At 42.6% G+C, this 18,531-nt stretch overlaps 2 protein-coding genes across 3 annotated transcripts in view; both read right to left on the bottom strand.

Moving 5' to 3' along the window:
- The window catches only part of DGKD (diacylglycerol kinase delta), a 70,831-nt gene extending 62,823 nt beyond the window's left edge, over positions 1-8,008 (bottom strand). Inside the window, exon 1 of the mRNA XM_064457228.1 lies at positions 7,990-8,008. The gene's annotated coding sequence lies outside the window, so the exon portion shown is untranslated. The remainder of the gene's footprint in view (positions 1-7,989) is intronic.
- Positions 84-18,025, bottom strand: SAG (S-antigen visual arrestin). 2 transcript variants are annotated; one of them, XM_064457233.1, is made up of 15 exons: positions 17,508-18,025; positions 16,888-16,948; positions 16,754-16,798; positions 16,264-16,457; positions 15,001-15,060; positions 13,777-13,844; positions 13,446-13,581; positions 13,000-13,084; positions 11,654-11,726; positions 10,605-10,742; positions 9,385-9,462; positions 8,499-8,522; positions 7,990-8,054; positions 2,041-2,050; positions 84-1,387 (listed from the first exon to the last, which is right to left on the bottom strand). In XM_064457233.1, exons 1-15 carry the CDS (start codon positions 17,604-17,606, stop codon positions 1,294-1,296), a joined length of 1,230 nt encoding a protein of 409 aa, XP_064313303.1. In that variant the 5' UTR covers positions 17,607-18,025; the 3' UTR covers positions 84-1,293. The 2 variants fall into 2 exon arrangements, with proteins under 2 accessions (XP_064313303.1, XP_064313302.1); XM_064457232.1 differs by lacking the exon at positions 2,041-2,050.
- Positions 18,026-18,531: the final 506 nt, after the last annotated feature.

Below are 18,531 nucleotides of genomic sequence, written 5' to 3'. Positions count from 1 at the left end.
CCCACTCCTGCTGGAAGGAAATGGACATCTCAAAAATGTCTCCCTCATTTTCTTCTCTGTTAAAAGCACATAGTTGTTAACTAAGATGTAAGTGGGAAGGTCTTAATTCCATTTTCTGGTGAGTAGAGTGGGAAACACCAAGTTTATATTAATAGGTGAAGGCCCTGCATTCAGGCTTTCCAGGATAATTTAAGCCAGAGACACTGAAAAACAGGTTTAGAGCAAAAATAAGAAAAAGAAAAAGAAAACACCAGTCATTTTACATGCAAAATGTAATTAGCTGATGCAACTCACTTCAGCCAAAATATAAGTGAGATTCAGGAAAGGATTAGACGTTTACATGGATAATGAGAATATCCAGATCAACAAGGGAGAACAAAGTTTGCACAATACAATCTCATTTCTTAGAGCACAAACCGACCGCTGGCAGATGGATGTTGGAAAAGGCTCCTCAGGGCAGGCTGCCCCGTAATTTCCTCCTTAATTTTACTGCACCCTCTTTTGAAGCACTGTTGCATACAGGAAACTAGATTAAATATAGGATCAGTCTGGACTAGCAGCTCTCTGTTTGGCATTGTATATGGGGAGCTTTGTTAAGGAATTCACGGACAGTGCACATTTCTCGCATCTTTAATAATGTGGTTGTTAAGAATATTACTAGAAAGCTAACATTGTATCTCAGCATTATAGCCGCTGTGGAAGATGACCTGCAAGACATTTAACGGTACAAAAAGTGGATGTAAGCTACACAGGGATACAGTGCAAGCACTGAGAGTATTCACTAGATGGGTTCAGTAAAGCATAAATGCAAAAGCAACCAAAAGGAAATAAAATCAGTTTTGTACAGCCCATTGAGAAACTTCAACGAATCACCAAAGGCTGCAAGCCAGTCTTTCAGACTAGGGCTTGGTTCACTAGCATTTCAAAGTTGGAGACTCTTTGACAGTGAGTAAGTCTAGGCAGGCCACACAAACAATCATTTAAGCTCTCATCAGTGGTGAATGCAACCAACCTTTTTATTAGGTAGCCCTGAAAGCTGAAGTCGTGGCATGGCAGCCTTCCTGCCCTCCTCTGGTAGCTTGAGTAAGCACCAGGTTTTGAGTTTTTTACATTCTTCTAGAGCTGAAATGTTTAATAAGCAATAGAGATTCATTATTTTATGTCCACTGATCTCAGGGTCAATCCCTGGAAGATCATGCACACACTGAGAACATGCAGTTTACTAGAAATCTGGGTTCTAAATTTCTAATTGGTGCCAGACTACATAGCTGCTCTGGCAGCTTGTTGTTTTAGTCACTCATCAGTTGAGGACATATTCTTGTCTTCATCATCAAGGGTATCTTTTAGCTGTTGACGAGCAAACTCCTGAAATACCAGCTCTGCTTCACTGAAATGGAAGAAACACAGGACTTTCAAAATGGTATCAGCAATTTTTTTATACCAGCAGACTAAAGGCAACCTATAGGAGGAAGAAGAGAAGCCTGGAGCAGACTGGTAATGTTTCCTTTGTCTTCAGAGGGATTTGGATCACATTCCCACAGGCACCATCTTCACTGGTGATATTCTAGCTATTTCTATTCTAGAAAAGCAGTTGATTGAGCAAGTCAGGATGCAAACTGAGGAGGTTTTCATCTGTACCAAATCATGTCCATTCCAGCTGAATATTTATCAGCTAGCCAAACAGTCTGCAGCCTAAAATAAAATCTGAAACCTTTCATCCTTATTCCTTCTGTACTAAAATAGGGGCATATGATCAAACCTATTGAGTTCCTGAAACTTAGAGCTAGAGAGCATCAACTGGCCGCAAACACGTCTTTTCCTCCACCTGTGAGGCAAAACATGTTCTGTCAAACAAATTTTACATGGTCAGTCATTGCTGTTCAACTGATAGCATTAATTTGTCAAGCTACAGAGTTACTTACTTTGGATTTAAGGTTGTACTCTGTGAACCCCGTGGATTTTTGTACAATTTTGAGGAGTTTTCAAAGAGTCAATACAGAACTGCAGCCAGAATATGAGATATCATTAAAAGAAACTTACTCATCCTTCCCTGCAGTCATCAGCATGCAGTAAAGGAGGAAAAAAAGACACACCAAGTAGTTAGAGCAGTGGATGCTAAAACCAGCAAAAATATATAAACTGGCAAGACAAAACAGTGACAAGCAGTAGGATTTGCAGCAATACAAGGAGAATTCCACAAAGTCTCAAAATGCATGTACATGCACCTGATGAAGCAAAACTTGATCTCCTGAATGGAAAAGCACTCTAGCAATGTTGCCCAAGACATAAGAAGGGCTGAGAAACAAAGACAGATTTTTCCCATTTGTGCTTGCTAGCGGTCACAGCTGTGAGAGACATCTGTGCACACATTTATACTCAGAGATGACAGTGCTTGCATGATATGATGTTAATCTCAATTGTCTGTCACTGTAATTTAACTAGTCAGCTGATGAGAAGATGTTGTTCTTGTTCAAAAAACATGAAGGTATTAAAATAAAATTATGTCGGAATGCAGAAAGGCCTAGGTGGTCTCTCGTTATAGTTCATGCACTTGAGGCAATATGCCTGATTTCATCCTTGCCTAAATATAATCCGGAGACCTTTGGCACTTGTGTTTGTTTAATGGGATCTTTGCTAACCACATTGTAACAAATCCTGCTTGCTAGCAGGATTCCATGGAAGCTGTTTCAGCACAGCCTAAAATAAGCAGAACAGATTATTGCAGTAAGTAAACGAGTGCAGGGATTTTTTTTGTTCTCACAGTTACTTTAGCTTTAGCAAGTAATAGTTGCTTCACTGGCTTACTTCTCATGAGTTTAAGTCAGGGAGCAAAGCATACCTAGGCCATCATTCTACAGAAGTCGTCAGGGATATGGGATGCTTCAGTGGCTGGAGAATTCAGCTACCTGGGGAATTCCTACCCACAATGCATGCTGAAATCAAGGGCAACAAGAAGCAAGTAGCACTGTCAGAAAAGTCAGCATTAAAAGTGTGCCAAATGGGGCCACTCCAGCCAAAACGCCTCAAAGGATGGATCATGTAAAAAACATTCATGATGGTGCCTATCCAGTCTCAGAAAGGATGGTTTCCTCTACTCACAGAAGCCAAGATGAAGTCTGGGAAGTCTCAGGGCATGCATGCTTAATTGAAATGGATTTAAAAGGAAATTTTTAAAGTTCTAAATATTTCAAAGACATCAAGCATTTTTCTCACTTAATTTTTCCTCCAATTTTTATTCTTTACATAGTCTGCTCTCTTTCCCCTCTTTGAAGTACATTCATTACTGTGGGAACAGTGACATCAGCGATGTGGGTGAAGCTGAGTGATACCCACCAATGTACAAGATGGGTCAAGGTGGGAAAATAGGTATTGTTTCAGTTGGACATATACTTTACTGTCAGATGGATGCTTACTGAATCAATACACAGGCAGTGTGGCAGTAGACATGCTTATCATATACCTTAGACATAAGTTTACATTCAAAGATGCACTAACATTACCTTCAGGCTACTATACTAACATGGAGCTCATTACAAGGCTACGTTAGCACCCTAGCAGGAGTTAGGCCCACTCCACATAGTTACCTTGCTGTCCTGTGGCTTATTTAACATTATAACATTGAAAAATTCTCAGGAAGTTCTTTCTTTTAACTGGCACCCCAGCAATTGTTTTGAGGGTTGGGATGGGAGGGGGCTGTGTTCTAGGATCAACGAGGCTCCAAAATGACTCTCTGCAGAGGGTTTTCTGAAGCTTTTATTATGCAGCCACAGAAATTATTCCATATAACTAAAGTTGTGGCATATGGTAATTTTTATTATAAGCTTGCTTTTAACCTCTCTTAACTGGGGGGGGCGGGGGGGGAGTAGGCTGTGTGATTTTTTCAAGACACTAAGGCGCTTAAAAATTCACTAATTTATGAACGTTACAATACCAATACAGGGCAGGTATAGCCTTAATATTAAAGAGACAAAGCATTTGCGGGTTTCTTGAAACAAGCCCTTTCACACAAGTTTAACAAGGGAGCAGATAAATGACCATTTGTTGAACAACAGCCAAAACAATGGCCAGTGTCCAAGACATAGGCCCACGAAGCGTACATCAAGAGAAGGGCAGGAAAACCCCAGACCAAAGAACTTATGCTGAGACCACGGCCTTAAGAAAAACCCAGCAGGACCCTCTGGGCTAACTGCTGACTGTCTTTTATGCTTCCAAGACCTTTCCCAAAGCCCAGTTTGAATCTATCTTTAAAAGAAAGAAATCTCTATCCATTTTTATCAGCAGGCGGAAGAGACAGGTACCAATGTGACAGGAGCTACTTTGCCTAAAAATAACCACCTGTGAACCACATGGGTCCAAAACCAATTGCAAAAACAGCACACATGAAACATGCAAATGTTGGCCTATAAGAAGTCCAAGACAAAGAAGCTATAAACAAACATGGTAAAGGAAAGGCAGCAAGCCGTTCCTTTTCTGTCTCCTCCAGGCACAGAAAAGAAAGAGCAATCTGCAATAGCCATGCACTCTGACAGACCTGCTTTTTACTGAGCGGTGAATGCTTCAGAGCTCACTCACAGACAAATAAAAAGGGCAATCTGCTGTGAAATAAAGCACACAGTGGTTGATCACACTTGCCCCAGTTTGGCCCCCCCCAAACAAAAAAACTACCTTCTTGAGAAGCTTATCTTTCTGAGGTTCTCTGCACTCACATCAGCCCTGCATGATTAAATATACTGATGCTACACATTTTATTTAGTTTTGCCATAAATCACCTTTGCTAGACAAGGGAAAACAATATTACTCCACTGCAAGGAATAAATCACAATATGTGGCATATTTTTAATCCCACTTTAGCTTTGAGTCTATAAGATGGTTGCTATGACTTCTTTCCTTTCTCCCAGCTGTGCCTTAGGATGAAGTGACAGTCAAGTAAGTGGGGAGGTGCAATGGGCAAACTGGTTACTACTGACTGAACAGTAAAAACAAAAGGGAATGGAAAAAGAAGGTAAGCAATGATCTCAAAATTCTCTGTGCATACACCTCTGCCTACACCCACTGCAGAGGCTGCTGAACAAGCCAACAAAGAAAAATTCCATCCTGTGGGGCCTTTGAGAGTCTAAACACTGTTGAAGCTCCATCTCTGCAATTAAGTCTTGATTCACTTGATTCTAAATTAGATGTTATTTCACTAAAGAAACATATCTGATTTCTCAGAGTTTATGAACTAAGGTGTTAGAATAAAAATTTTACAAGCATGAACTCACAATTGGGAAGAGTGACTAGGCACAGGGCATGGAAAACTGCCAGCCAATAAAGCCAGAAAGAGTTTTAGTTTACCACCTTCATATGGAAGGCTGTTTTATTCCCTGTAATGAGCTCAGACACCACATTTCAGCATAGTTTTCAAGTCAGCTATGCAGGCTTCCTAGGAATTTTCTATTGTGTTACAGTAGCTTTTTTTGAAAGAAAGCATTTTTATTTCTTGAGTTAACCATTTGAAGGGCTTTCCCATGGGATAAGCTCCTGAAACTACCTGTATTTTTTTTTTCAGTTTGTAAGAAACTTGCAATTTCCATCTGCACAAAATACATGAACCATAGCTGTCTTCTGACAGCGAGCTTCTAGAAGACTTTGATGTAGCAAACAATATGTGGGCTGTGCCTTTGGTAAGAGGATGTGCTGGGGGAAGTGATCTGAGAAATATTGCAGTTCTCCATTTCCCCTGTAAAGTCTTCTGCCCACATCCTTTTGAGCGTACTATATAAAGGAGTATATCAGCCGTCCTTTGAAATGATCTTAGGAGAGAGAACTGACCGACTTCCATTTTTCCTCATATTAAAAATGCTTCTCCCAGAATTATCTGCCTGAAGCATAAGTAATAAAAAGTGGGTTGTGGCATTGTTAACACCAAAAAAAAAGTAATGTAAAAGAATTCACACCGTTCTAAAAATGTAAAATTCTTCAGAGTTGCCTAAGCCTTTGGACGATACTTGTTTGAAGTTTTCAAGCTTTTCTCCGTACCCGTGAAAACTCCAGATTTTGCAGCCCTCAGCTGCCCCACCAGCGCCTCTGCCCTGCAAGGCTCCCCACGGACACCAGATGGCCCTCACCAGCCACCGCTCCTGGGGCCTCTAGTGCCAGTCCTGGCCCCTCATCAAGTTCCTCAGCAGGGGCAGTGCTGCAGGAGAGTCTGCGGGAAATGCTGCAGGATGTACAAGCTACCAGAAAAGACAGAAGGCCCTTGCCAAAGCAGTTCTCCCACAATGAGTCACCCATATGAGGCCGTGACCGATTGCGCAGCAATGGCAGTGTTTCGCTGGCAGACCTTTGCCTGCAGCATGAAAGGGAAACCTGCTGCATGGGCACAGCTATGCCAACTAAAGCATTTGCTTCACAGCAGCTTCTCCAAGGTGATCCAACCTTATTAGTCCTATGGACCAACCCTGAGGACCCGATTTCCACCTCAAAGGCCAGCTGGAGGCAGCTTTGGGCTGCATGCTGCTGTGGGGTGTCCTGTGCTGCTCCCCAGTGACATGGCTGTCTCTGGCGCGGCCACAGCAGAAATCTACAGCCTTGTGGATTTGTCCTGAAAGTGTTTCCTAGACTCATTGTACTACTCTGATAGGGGTGTAACACACACAAAAAAGCTTCTCCTCTGAGCATGTTCTGTGCCTGTGCTGAGGCGACCTGCTGGCACAGCTCACAGCAAGTGTTTTCCCAGGGGAAATGAGTTTCCTATGGTGCCATTCTCAAAGAGGAGCAAAGAAACCTACCTTTGCCCACTCCAGCACATCCATAATTAGCAATACTGATTTCCAACCAGAGCAACTGAGTGTGGAGAGGATCACCAGCCTCTCTTCTCATCACTCAGTGGTTGATTCCTCCAACAATTTCAGACAATAATGACTGGAGTCGCCCCTCCCTAATGCTTCCAGTATAGAACATCCATCTTGGGATAACTCCTTTCATAGCCTCCTCCATCTCCTTCTAGTGGTCATGTTCGTAGATATAGCAGCTTTAGGTAAGTTTGGACCCAAAGAAAAGAGAAAGAAAAAGAAAAGCGGTGCAGAAGCAGCTCTGGGTTTTTGTTTGAAGCCTGTGCAACTTTGTCTAAATACAGAGGGCAGGACAAGATGGCTTATCTATAACAGCTTGGACACTGAAAGGCTGGCATAATGTTTTGTGTTCAGTAGCTGCTTCAGATAGTGTACAGGAGCTTCTGATTTAGAGCAAGCAAGTTTCTGTATGTTCGCCACTAGTGAACAGAGCCAGCCAGGGCCTGAGGAACTGGGAGAACAGAGGTGCTCAAGAGAGCCTGCAGTTTTGGCATCTGATCCCAAGCCTTGACATGCCTGGGGAAGGCTAGCTCCTTACCCTGCTTTCAAGTTACCACAGTTCCATTTACTGACCTGACTCTGAAGAGACATTCCTCTCAGATACCCACTGAACATGAAGGCCACATCACAGACATCGTGACCAATACCACATCAAGGTAACAGGGACTCTGATATCATGAACAGTTTTATCACCTCTTAACTTTGCTTAAAAAGTATTTTGCTTTTTAAAATGCTCATGTGTATTAAGTGTTTTCTGTGATACATTCTGGTCTGCCATATTGGAATACAGCTGGAAATTGTTGACAGCTTCATTCAGTACATTTTGCATAGCAGTCATGAGGTTTAACTGTTGCAGTGCTTCCTCAATCCCCTGTGCTTTGTGTTGTGATTCCATAGATGAAAGACAAAAATGGAACATGACCCATTTCCACCTTCTCCCATCTCGGTATCCCTTCTTCTCCCTGTTATTTTCTGCCTTGAGGTTGAGAGATATATATACACACATGTGTATACTTATACACACACACAGAGCAGGCCCCATACTGGAGTCTTGCAGACTCTAAAGGCTTCCTGTAGAACAAATCGCTGTAAGCCTTGCATTGGCAAGATTTCCTGTGAGTCTGTTAAAGAAAGGCAAAAACCAGACATTACTGACCTGCTGGGTTCTTTTCCTCAGGTTTGGGATGCATGAGACGGAACGGCAGCTCTGTGCCCACTTCACTTTGGGTAGAAGAGAAAATGTATCAGATCCACAGCTCCATTCATGCCTGGTTCAGTCCCCCTCCCATTTCAGGCCAGCCCAAGTGCTGAATTCCAGCTTTACTCATTTTTTTATCTTTTTCTAATTATAATTTTCCCCTCAAAAGGAGTTAAAACCTGATGTCTCCACAAATATCCCATGCATATCCACTTTAATAGACTGGGTTTATTATGTACTGAATCTACTTGCATGTACACAAAATCAGAGATATTTTTCTAGTTGCTTCATTTTCACAGCTGAATGCACAGACTTCTTTCTATCAGCTTAAGACGTAGTTTGGGTTTGATTTGTTGTTGTTGTTTAGTTAGGGGTTTTTTGGGAGGCAGGAAAGGGAATAGGAAAGAGGGTAAAAAGACCAGTTAACCACTACAACTGCATGGTCTGAAAGGGAAGATGACATTTACCTGGAGGTGAGGTCTCCCAGCATGCTACAGAAGAAAACAAGGAGAAAAACACAAGCATGTTTAGTGCCTTTCCATTCTGGTGCTCTACCAAATGCTGTTTATTGGTAGACTATTGAAATCACCTTCCTCATATACTCTTCTCTACTTGCCAGAAAGCACAACATCCAAATAAACTTGGTTTTAAAAAAAGGTAATTTTCATTTTTCATGTCCTTTCCATAGAGAAAGAGTAAGTTTTTGAACTCCTGACCAGGTGTTGGGCATAGCTCCTTTTTTGAGAGCCAAAGGATGTGGGCAAACAGAGGACCACAGGAGCAAATCATTGACTCATTTTTATACTAGAAAAAAGGATAGGTAAATGAAATACAAATGTAAACAGTGACTGTCACCAGAATTATCCTTGTCCTCTTTTTCACTGTGTGCTGGGAACTAGCTCATGTTATTATTATATCAGCTTCATCCAGAAAGCTGGCTCAGTACAGAACCTGAGTGACAGTATTTATGACTCTCAGACAGATATCTCTACCTTCTGCTCTGGGAGAACAAGAATGCCACCATAAAGGCTCACACAAAGTTTCACTTCAGTTCTCACAAAATAAGTTATGGCTTTGAAACAAAAATCACAATGCAAACCAGAGGTTCATACTTCAGTTGTAAAGTCATATAGTATCTAAGGAAGGTAATCCAACCCCTCTGGCTCAGGACAAGGTCTTTGAATAGGCCAAGACTGATTTCCAAGTAGTTTAAGCTTTAGAGGGAGCCTGATGTCCTACAACATGTGCCCTTTCTCTTAGGGTGGACTGTACTGCCCTCTCCCCACTTGTCAATTAAGCACACACACCCCTCTCAACTCTATGCAGATGTAGCAAAAAGCCTGTTGTTCTTACCCTGGAACAGTGAGCTTCACTTTGACCTTGTAGGAAACCAGAATCCCCATCACTGTCTTGTCTACTCCATCCTTAATACTACCAGAGAAAACAGCAGTGTTAGGCAGCATACCAACAGAGCAACAATATATGGCTGGAGCAAGAACTAGGTGAGCATCCTATTCTTATGAAAGTCAGAGCAGACAAGCCTCAGGGACAGCTCTCCAGATCTGTGATCACTAGTTACTCTGAATATGATAGGCTAAGTCATGCAACCTAGATCTACCCATCTGGACACACATTTACAGGTTCAAACTCCTGATACGAGTGTCTCCTCCATTCTCCCCTCTTCTTTCACAGAATTGTAAAATCATTAAGGTTGGAAAAGACCTCCAAGATCATTAAGTCCAACTATCAACCCAACACCACCATGCCTCCTAAACCATGCCCTGAACACCTCCAGGGATAGTGACTCCACCACCTCTCTGGGCAGCCTCTTCCAATGCCTGACCACTCTTTCAATAACGAAATTTTTCCTGATATCCAATCTAAACCTCCCCCGACACAACTTGATGCCATTTCCTCTCATACTATCTATCGCTAGTAACTTGGGAGAAAAGACCAGCTCCCACCTCACTACAACCTCCTTTCAGGTAGTTGCAGAGACCGATATGGTCTCCCCTCAGCCTCCTCTTCTCCAGACTAAATAACCCCAGTTCCCTCAACCTCTCCTCATAAGACCTGCTCTCCAGACCCTTCACAAGCTTTGTTGTCCTTCTTTGGACATGCTCTAGCTACTCAGTGTCCCTCTTGTAGTGAGGGGCCCAAAAGTGAACACAGTATTCAAGGTGTGGCCTCACCAGTGCTGAGTACAGGGGTACGATCACTGCCCTGCTCCTGCTGGTCACGCTATTCCTGATGCAAGCAGGATGCTGTTGGCTTCTTGGCCACCTGAGCACACTGCTGGCTCATATTCAGCCAGCTGTCAACCAGCATCCCCAGGTCTTCTCCGTCATGCAGCTCTCCAGCCACTCTTCCCCAAGTCTGTAATATTGCATGGGCTTGGTGCAACCCAAGTGCAGGATCCGACACTGAGCCTTGCTAAACCTCATACAGTTGACCTCAGCCCATTGTTCCAGCCTGTCCAGATCCCTTTGCAGAGCCTTCTTACCCTTGAGCAGATTGATAGATTAACACTTTATATCCCTCCACTCGCTAAGATCGTTTAAAACTCTACTCACATGGTACTAGAAGCCAAGTTGGTGTCCTCATCCTTTAGCTTTCCATCCAGAGCTATTTCCCGGGTCTCCCGGTTATTTGCTAGCAAGGGCAAAAGTGTCAATGTCTTGGTCAGGCTGCTGTTTGGCTGTACCTTTTCCCTGAAAATAAGCAGCAGGTGAGAGAAGGAAAGTGCAACACACTCTTATTTGTGTTACACACCCACTCAAGCATTTCAAAACAGATTACAAAGTCATCCTGAAGATGGGGAATTTATCTGTCCAAATTTATTTGTCTACAATGCAGATGCCTACATCTAAACTAGTCAGAAAAATTCCCTTTATAATCAGCAGAGAGAAACAAGCACTTGCAGAAAAATATTAATTTCACATTAAGGCCAACTTCTAAAGTAGGTCAAACTATGCTGCAGACCTCTAAATTTGGGCAAAGTAAATCCTAGTTTGGAAGACCAGTACTCAATGGAAAACATGTCCCTAAGCTACAGAGCAAAAAAACAGAAAAATATAAGATGTCTGGGTGTGTCCAACCCTTCTTACAAAGCAAAGTTCAACATTGCATTGCCAATGCAGTGCAATGCAAAAGAGCAAGTTGGTCTCCACACTGTCAGTAGGCTTGAGGTTTTCAGTCTTTCCAAGGCCAGGAGAAACCAAATGAAATGGTGTGAAAAAGACTGACCTCAAGCTAGGGCATCCATGACTTCCACTCAAACAGCAGCACCTTTCAGAAAAATGCTGCATCGCTATTCCACAGCTCCTGCTAAGTTTTCTAATAGGTAATTACTCTTCAAACAACCCCTGTCTCCAGCAATCTCCCTCTGTTCTCTGACAAAAGGTGCGGGGTACCTGCTGGCTATAAGAAAAGGAGACCAGCTGCATCCAGAGAATACAGGTGGTATGGGGGATACACACATGTGAGGTGAGAGGAGAAGAGAGAGCACTGTAGCAGCAAGCAACTGCAAGACTATAGCTAGGAGTACTCCCATTACTGAGGGGGAGGAAGGTAATTAAAATGGTGTGAAAGAGAAGAAGGGATAAGCAGAGCATTCACTCACTGTGCTTCCTCAGCAGCTACCACTTTTGTATAGTGGTCACTGGAGTACAAAACCACGTTGGCGACTTGCTCCACTGAGTGAGAAAGGAGAAAGCAATCAGTTGTGTATATGCATCAGAAACAACATAGCTGCCTCCCCGAGTCTCAGGAATGGAAGACATGATGAGGACAGCAGGAAAACCCATCCATTTAGAGCCTAAAGGGACCACCAGGTCAGATAGCCCAACCTGTATAGAGACCAACAGCACAAGTAGCCAAAGACTATCCTGAAAGGCATCCAGCCTTCATTTGGAGATTACAAAAGTCAATAACGCACAGTTTCCCCTGGAAGCCTGCTCTTTCCATTATAAAGATCTCACTCTTCTTCTCTAAGCATGACCACTTTTATCGCTGGTCACTGGTATCTGTTGTGTATCTATAGCCAATGCATTTGCATTCAGGAGACACCATCATCAAGCAGACTGGATGCCAAACTGCAGTCAAGAACCTGTGATAATAAATGGCTTATATTCTCCAATCAAACACCAGAAAACCTATAGGGTAATTCTGAAAAACACTGATGAGGAGAGAATCTGGGGATGAAGGTCGTTTTAAGCCTGACAGAGATGTGTCAGCCTAAAAATATTTGGGAATCACTAAACAGTGCATCCAAGACCAGCACCGAATTGGCTTTCTGTAGTATAGAGTTTTGTAAAAATCTGAGGAACTTCATTCCCTCCTTGCCTTCCCTTTTCTTTCTCATCCTTTGCCTCTCAGACTGTCTTCCACAGGTTCAAGTGCAATGGGACTTGTGGGATGAAGACATGCAGAGCCACAAATAAAACACAGGCACAGTACAGAAACTTGTCTGAAACTCAGACCCTGCCCGCAGCTTCCTCAGGAGAAATTACAACATCGCCGGCAGAGCAGCTGTTTCTCACATTGCCAGATGTTTCTGAAACCCCAGGCAAAATTGTATGCAACCTAGGCACATTCACAGTAAGAAGGAGTGTCACATCACACTGACGGAGGAGCCCTTCCCACCAGCCTCCCAAAACAGATGGATTTTTTAACCCACAGCACCTGCCTTGCCTGCTGCAGGTGCCAGACACTTTGTTTACTAGATGGTACATACTGGTGCCTGAAATTAAGCCATACAAGTAACCATGAGAGTCAGGAAAAGGCTGCAGTGTTTCACTTGATGAACACCAAAGAAACAGCAACAGAGAGGGTGGAGGGACAAATTCCTGATTTGTCCCATACTGCCTGCTTGAGCTGTTGCAAGCACTAAATTCTGCCTCTTTTTCAGCCCTCCCACCATTCAGTCTTCTAGCCCTCAAGGAATCCCAAGCAACAGTAAAAACATACCCTGGACTTTGATCTTCTTCACTGTTTTCTCTGTGCTGTTGTTGATGGTGATAGTGACTGAAATGGGCTCGCCATGGTAGTACACCTAGAAGGAAACTGATGCTCAGAACTCCAGTAAGGAGGTTTCTCCCAAGCCCTGAACCCTTCTATAGTCCCCCCAGATTATATCTCCTCACAGAGGACAGATAAGGCAAGATGACCCTTCCCAATGATTCATGACCCTTCCTTCAATGATTTATTTAGCTGCAAATGAGTCTTGTAATAGGGTCTCAGCCTCCCCTAACAGTAGCTACTGACAGAAATTACATTAGAGCCCTCAAGTGCTGGGCCAAGTCAGTCTCAGCTGAGACCATCTGAATAACACATGAAGTAGCTGATTTGGGCAGCAAAATGCATATTGGCATGCCAATACTATGATGTCCACAGCCCTGGGGCAAACTCCTTACCTCTTTACTGAGGCAAGCTTTCAAGTGTAATGGCTTGTTGGACATGAAGAACTGCCAGGTGGTCTCTGCACAAGGTTGGGGTCCTGGCTTTTCTGGAGCATATTGCACCTTACGGATCAGCAGACGTGCAGCGTTCCTGGAAAGCAGCAGAGGACAACATGGTGGTACTTTGTGCTTGGCAGAGGCAGGAGATCTGCATTCACAGGTGCTTACACCCATGAAGTCCAATGATAAATGGGGCAAATCTGAACAATCAACCAAGGTGCATTACTGAACCACCCACCCCCTTTAAGAAGGGCAAAGCTGAAGACAGACACAAATGTTCCTTTACCTCTTATGAATTCTCTCTTCCACATTCTCTGTTGAGAAAGCTTTCACTTCAAAGTCCACACCACAGCTCTGCCAGAAAGAAGACAGCTGTGAGACCAGTGTCAGAAGTCAAGAACATCTGCAGACATTTTAATATCTTTCTATACACCAGAAATTGGCAGATTCCTGCCAGCTGGAAATTCTTCTGGCCTCCTACCATTATAATAGAGATCCCTGCCAACTGGTGTAGCAGCACCCACCTGTTCCATGCCACTTCTGATAAATGAGGCTTATTTCCCAGCCTTTGACAGATTACATCCCTACTCCTACAAGGCTTTCTGTGAGAGCAGTGCTGTACAGGTCACAGCGTGCTACAGATAAGACTGATCAGCCTGCAAGGCTCTCCAGTCCGCCTTGGGTTTCTGAATGGCTTTGTAACACCAATACCTGACTTAGGGTCAACCTTCTTACTTCCCAATGTCTAATGGCTGATCAGGCCAAGCTGACCTTTATTTTAATGGGTTTATACTGCCATGGGACATCTGTGTGAGTCCCAGGTAACTCTCTACAGAGCAATATGGGAATTTTTGCTAGAATATAATTCCTTGGCAAAAACACAGCTTATCCTTGTGGCACTGGATTCCAGAAGCACAAAAAGGAATATTTTAAATCGCGTCAGAAACCTTGCAGAACATCTCATTGTCTGGTGGCTTTTACTCCAGGATTTTTGTTTTGTTTGCACGCATGTGCAAGCCAGCCCTTCTCTGCAGTTGTTTTAATTCAGAAGCAGGTCTTAACACATACTATTTATAGCTATCTATGAGAATTTAGGCACTTGGGTTTCCTTTTCTTTCACATAGCCTGACAGCTACAATCTATTTATGTGCAGCCAACCCACAAATCATGTGGTACCCTTAAGGAAACTACAAGCATTGCAGATTTAGTAGTCTTGCTGCTATTTGACTGTACCTGTCATATATATATATAAAAATATATAGACATATATATACACAATATCTGCTGCTAATCTGACTAGATTCCCTTTCTTATTCTGAGGACGGACTTAAATTCCAAGTCTGTGAAACACAGCTGTAGCTCTTAAGTCAGGTTCCTGACATTTGTGGCATGGCACAGTAAACCCCAGTATCACCGTTTTCTACTCTCAAACTCGCCAAATAAATTCACATGACTTTTTCCATATGATTTTCCTCAACCATAATAAGCACAAGTGTCCCATTGGTCTCACCTTATCAACATCATGAGGTGCAGGCTGCAGACAGACTGAACAAGGCAGGTAATCTGGAAACTGTGAGAGGAAAAGAGAAAAATACCTAAAGCAATACGACAAACATTTCCAACTCTGCGATACTCTAATTAACATATTGCTCACAAAAGGTAGAACGCAATCCTGAAGACAACAGGTCACTCTCTGTAACGTAGTAACCCTTTGAAATTCTGGCTGAGATAGGGACCTTAATATACTGGGCCTTATACTTGCCTTGTATGAACAAGCCCCTCTCTTCCAAAAATACTTTACTAGCCAATGAAAGAGGTGGAAAGACAGAGAGAGAAAGAAAAAAGTAGAACAAGTCCAGGCACATGAAGCACCTGGTCTAAGAATCAAACAGACCCCTAGAGGCACAGCTTAGAATAGAAGCTGGAACCAGGGTAATAAAAATGGCTCACAGCAGTGCTACTCACTGTTCACATGTTCATCTCTGTGTCAGAAACACAACTAAGGCCATGAAGACCAGCCAGCTGCCAGTCAATGTCCATTTGCTCCTGGCCTGGGCTCCAGCTACTTCAAACATCAAATGTGAAGGCTGCAGAGTAGCTCATGCGGACTGAGGGCTAACAGCCCATCAGAGACTCCAGCAGTGTGAAGACCACTAGACTGTATTTGAGTCATTAATAACATTAGGACAGGTACCAACCTGTCATAATAAGCATTCAAAGACTTATTTGTTGCTATATCAGAGCATGTGGTTTTCAAACCTGGATCTTCCTAGTGAATGCTAAGGCAGCCATGTCACTGACAGTACTGGAAGTATATCCTGTCAGAATCAGAATTTGGCAGTGAGCTGTTATTTGTTGACAACATCTGGTAAAGAGCTTTTCATCCGCTGTTTGAGCCATAAAATTTTTAAAAAGGATTTGGCACTTCCTCTGTGAGCACTGGGGCAATGGTATAAAGTATTCCAGCCACTCAGGAATGGGGAAGACAAGGATATATAGGGCTGTTGCTAGTGTAAAGCCATTGCATGTTTCCCTGCATTTTCAAGGAAAGCACTTTTCACACGCAGTTAGGATCTTCTTGCACTTTACCGCTTAGGATTGTAAGAAAAAAAAAAACAAAACAAACAAAACCGGTACCTTGCCTGTCACTCAAAGTTGGAACTTTGCATACCATGAATTCACTAGTAATTCCTGTCTTTATTCCATCACTGGGTTTCAGCAGCCTTGTAATAACAGACAGAGAGAAGCTCAGAGGCTTTTATGAGATACTTACTGTAAAGAAAAAGGGATAAGCATTTTTCCCCAGCTTCTTTAGCAGAGATTCCTGCAAGTGGGAGAGAGACTCTGGCTTGTCATCAGGCGGGTACACTTGGACCCTAGAGAAGAACAGGTCCCGTCGGAAGGTGAGGCCAATCACATCAATGTCTTCCTGGCCATACCGGAAAGCACAGGTCAGGGACACATACACTGGAATGAAACACATGACAGGTAAAGCATGCAGCGGGCTAACAATGCAGCCAGGGTGGGATGTAAAATCTTCCTGCACTACAGAGTCAGGGAAGCCCATTTCAACACCATTATGTAACCCAGTAAGTATTCATACCATATGTAAGAACATACGTTATGTTGAGTAAGAAGCCCATTCACTGGGGAAGAGTGTTACATTTGTACCCTTAAAACAATAAAAAAGGTTTTTATCTCAGGATCTCACTTCAAAAGAGGAATAACAATCTCTGAAACATATGTTGCATAAAACCTCAAACCTTTTTTCCCCTTGATAATTGCAGGATCCACCAATACAACACCATCTGAAAGAAAGGGAAAATTAAAAAATATTAGTAGAGGATAATCAGGGTTGAGAGAGCAGGAAAGGCAACAAGTATCCTTGTGGACTTACCTACAGGTTCCACATCCCCTATGTTGTCAATGAAGTCCCGCTTTCCCAGGTAGATGGTCAGCTGTAGGGAGATGACCATAGTTGAAACACAACGTGTTGATGGTTGTGTGGTTTGTGTTGCAGAGGGGGGGACACAGCGGAGAGGTGTAAATCTTGTAGAGATCAGAGCAATTAAATTTAGATTTTTTCTTTTTTTTCCAGCAAACATGCAATCCCCACCAGACTCAAGAGGATTATTCATATGCTTCAGGACATCAGAATTCCTGATGTAGACCAGCTCCCAAAAGTACAACATAAATCCTCATGCATGGGACACGTGCATGGGATTTTTGGTGCCATCAGGTTGGAAAGACAATGAATCACCGTTGTTTTAAACATTTATCATCAGGACTACAAGCCAGGAGGATTGAGGGGCGAGTTGCTTTCCTCTCGTGTTATGAGAAGCTTGCCCTATAAACTCCATTTACATAATTTCCTCAAATTTAACACTAAATACAGTTCATGGTCCTTCTTCAGGAAAAAAAAAAAATGAAGGGGACAGGAAGGAGCTTTCTAATAAGTCTCCAGTCTGACTACAAGTAACACTCATACCTATATAAACCCATTATTATGGTACTTACAGCTTTGTCACGAGTGCTTTTTTTGAAGATAACTTGTTTTTGAGGAGAACTAGCATTCTTTCCACTCGTCCCAGTCTTCTGAGACTCAGGGCAGCTCATGGTCAAAAGATGGGTATGTGACTGAGGGTGAATGAAGCTTTTCTGCCCCGAAAGGTCCTGGCAAAGACGTCAGAAAAAAACAGGTGGGTGAGGTAAAAGTGAATTATACTTGGTGGGTAAAGCACTCCACTCCCATGTATAGTTTACCAAAGACTATTTCAATAGATTCTCAGGTGCAGCAGAGAGGGTGGGTTTCTTTTCATTTCAGCAGTTCCTCATAAAAAAAACCCCAAACAACCCATAAAAACATCTGTTTAAAAACAGCCCTTCAGAAACATTATAAAAGACTACAAATTCTTTTTAATTCATATTAAAGCAATCAGTAGATTAATAGAAAAATCTGGAGAGGAAGGGATAGCTTGGCCTTTTCAGAGGGGTTTGTAGAGAGTAATTTTCTGAAGAAACATATGAGAGTATAGATAATCTGATCAAACAAGGTACTTTGATTTTTCAAAAGGTACCTCAAGATTTGTCATCCAGAGGCTATAAATTGACCTTCCTTTGACCTCATGACTTTTCGCTCGTTAATAACGGTATAAAATACAGGAAATAAAGAATATTAACAGTTACAGATTTTGGCTACTTTCAGGGTTTGGGCTGTTTTTACTACTGCAAGTATGCAACAGTGCAGTGTCATTTGTCCTGGGTTGTTTGCTATTGAGCATATCCTTGAATGAATGAAAAAGAGCCTATAGGATGAGTGAATAGTCTGCCCACAGACACAAAGCTATTCTGGATTCCCCAAAATAAAGCTGTCTATGTTAAGCTGGAGGAGTGCTTCATGATGCAGACTGGATAGGTGATGAAATACCATATATTCTATAACGGTAAGTGAAAAATATTGCATTCAAAGAAAATAGTCTGACAGGCATGGTTATACTTGGAATCACTTAGGAAGAATATCTTCACATAAGCAGAGAAGTTA

Source organism: Phalacrocorax carbo, chromosome 7 (genome assembly GCF_963921805.1).
Source record: "Phalacrocorax carbo chromosome 7, bPhaCar2.1, whole genome shotgun sequence".
Taxonomy (NCBI): Eukaryota; Metazoa; Chordata; class Aves; order Suliformes; family Phalacrocoracidae; genus Phalacrocorax; species Phalacrocorax carbo.
This window is presented reverse-complemented; position numbering and strand designations above follow the sequence as displayed.

What these genes read in the sequence shown, in the direction of transcription:
- SAG (XM_064457233.1), bottom strand. Translation starts at nt 17,606, where the DNA reads ATGAGCTGCCCTGAGTCTCAGAAGACTGGGACGAGTGGAAAGAATGCT. An exon ending in AAGCTTGCCTCAGTAAAGAG is followed by an intron (nt 13,085 to 13,445) that starts GTAAGGAGTTTG and finishes GTTTCCTTCTAG; the next exon opens with GTGTACTACCATGGCGAGCC. An exon ending in CTGGGAGACCTCACCTCCAG is followed by an intron (nt 8,055 to 8,498) that starts GTAAATGTCATC and finishes TTCTACCCAAAG; the next exon opens with TGAAGTGGGCACAGAGCTGC.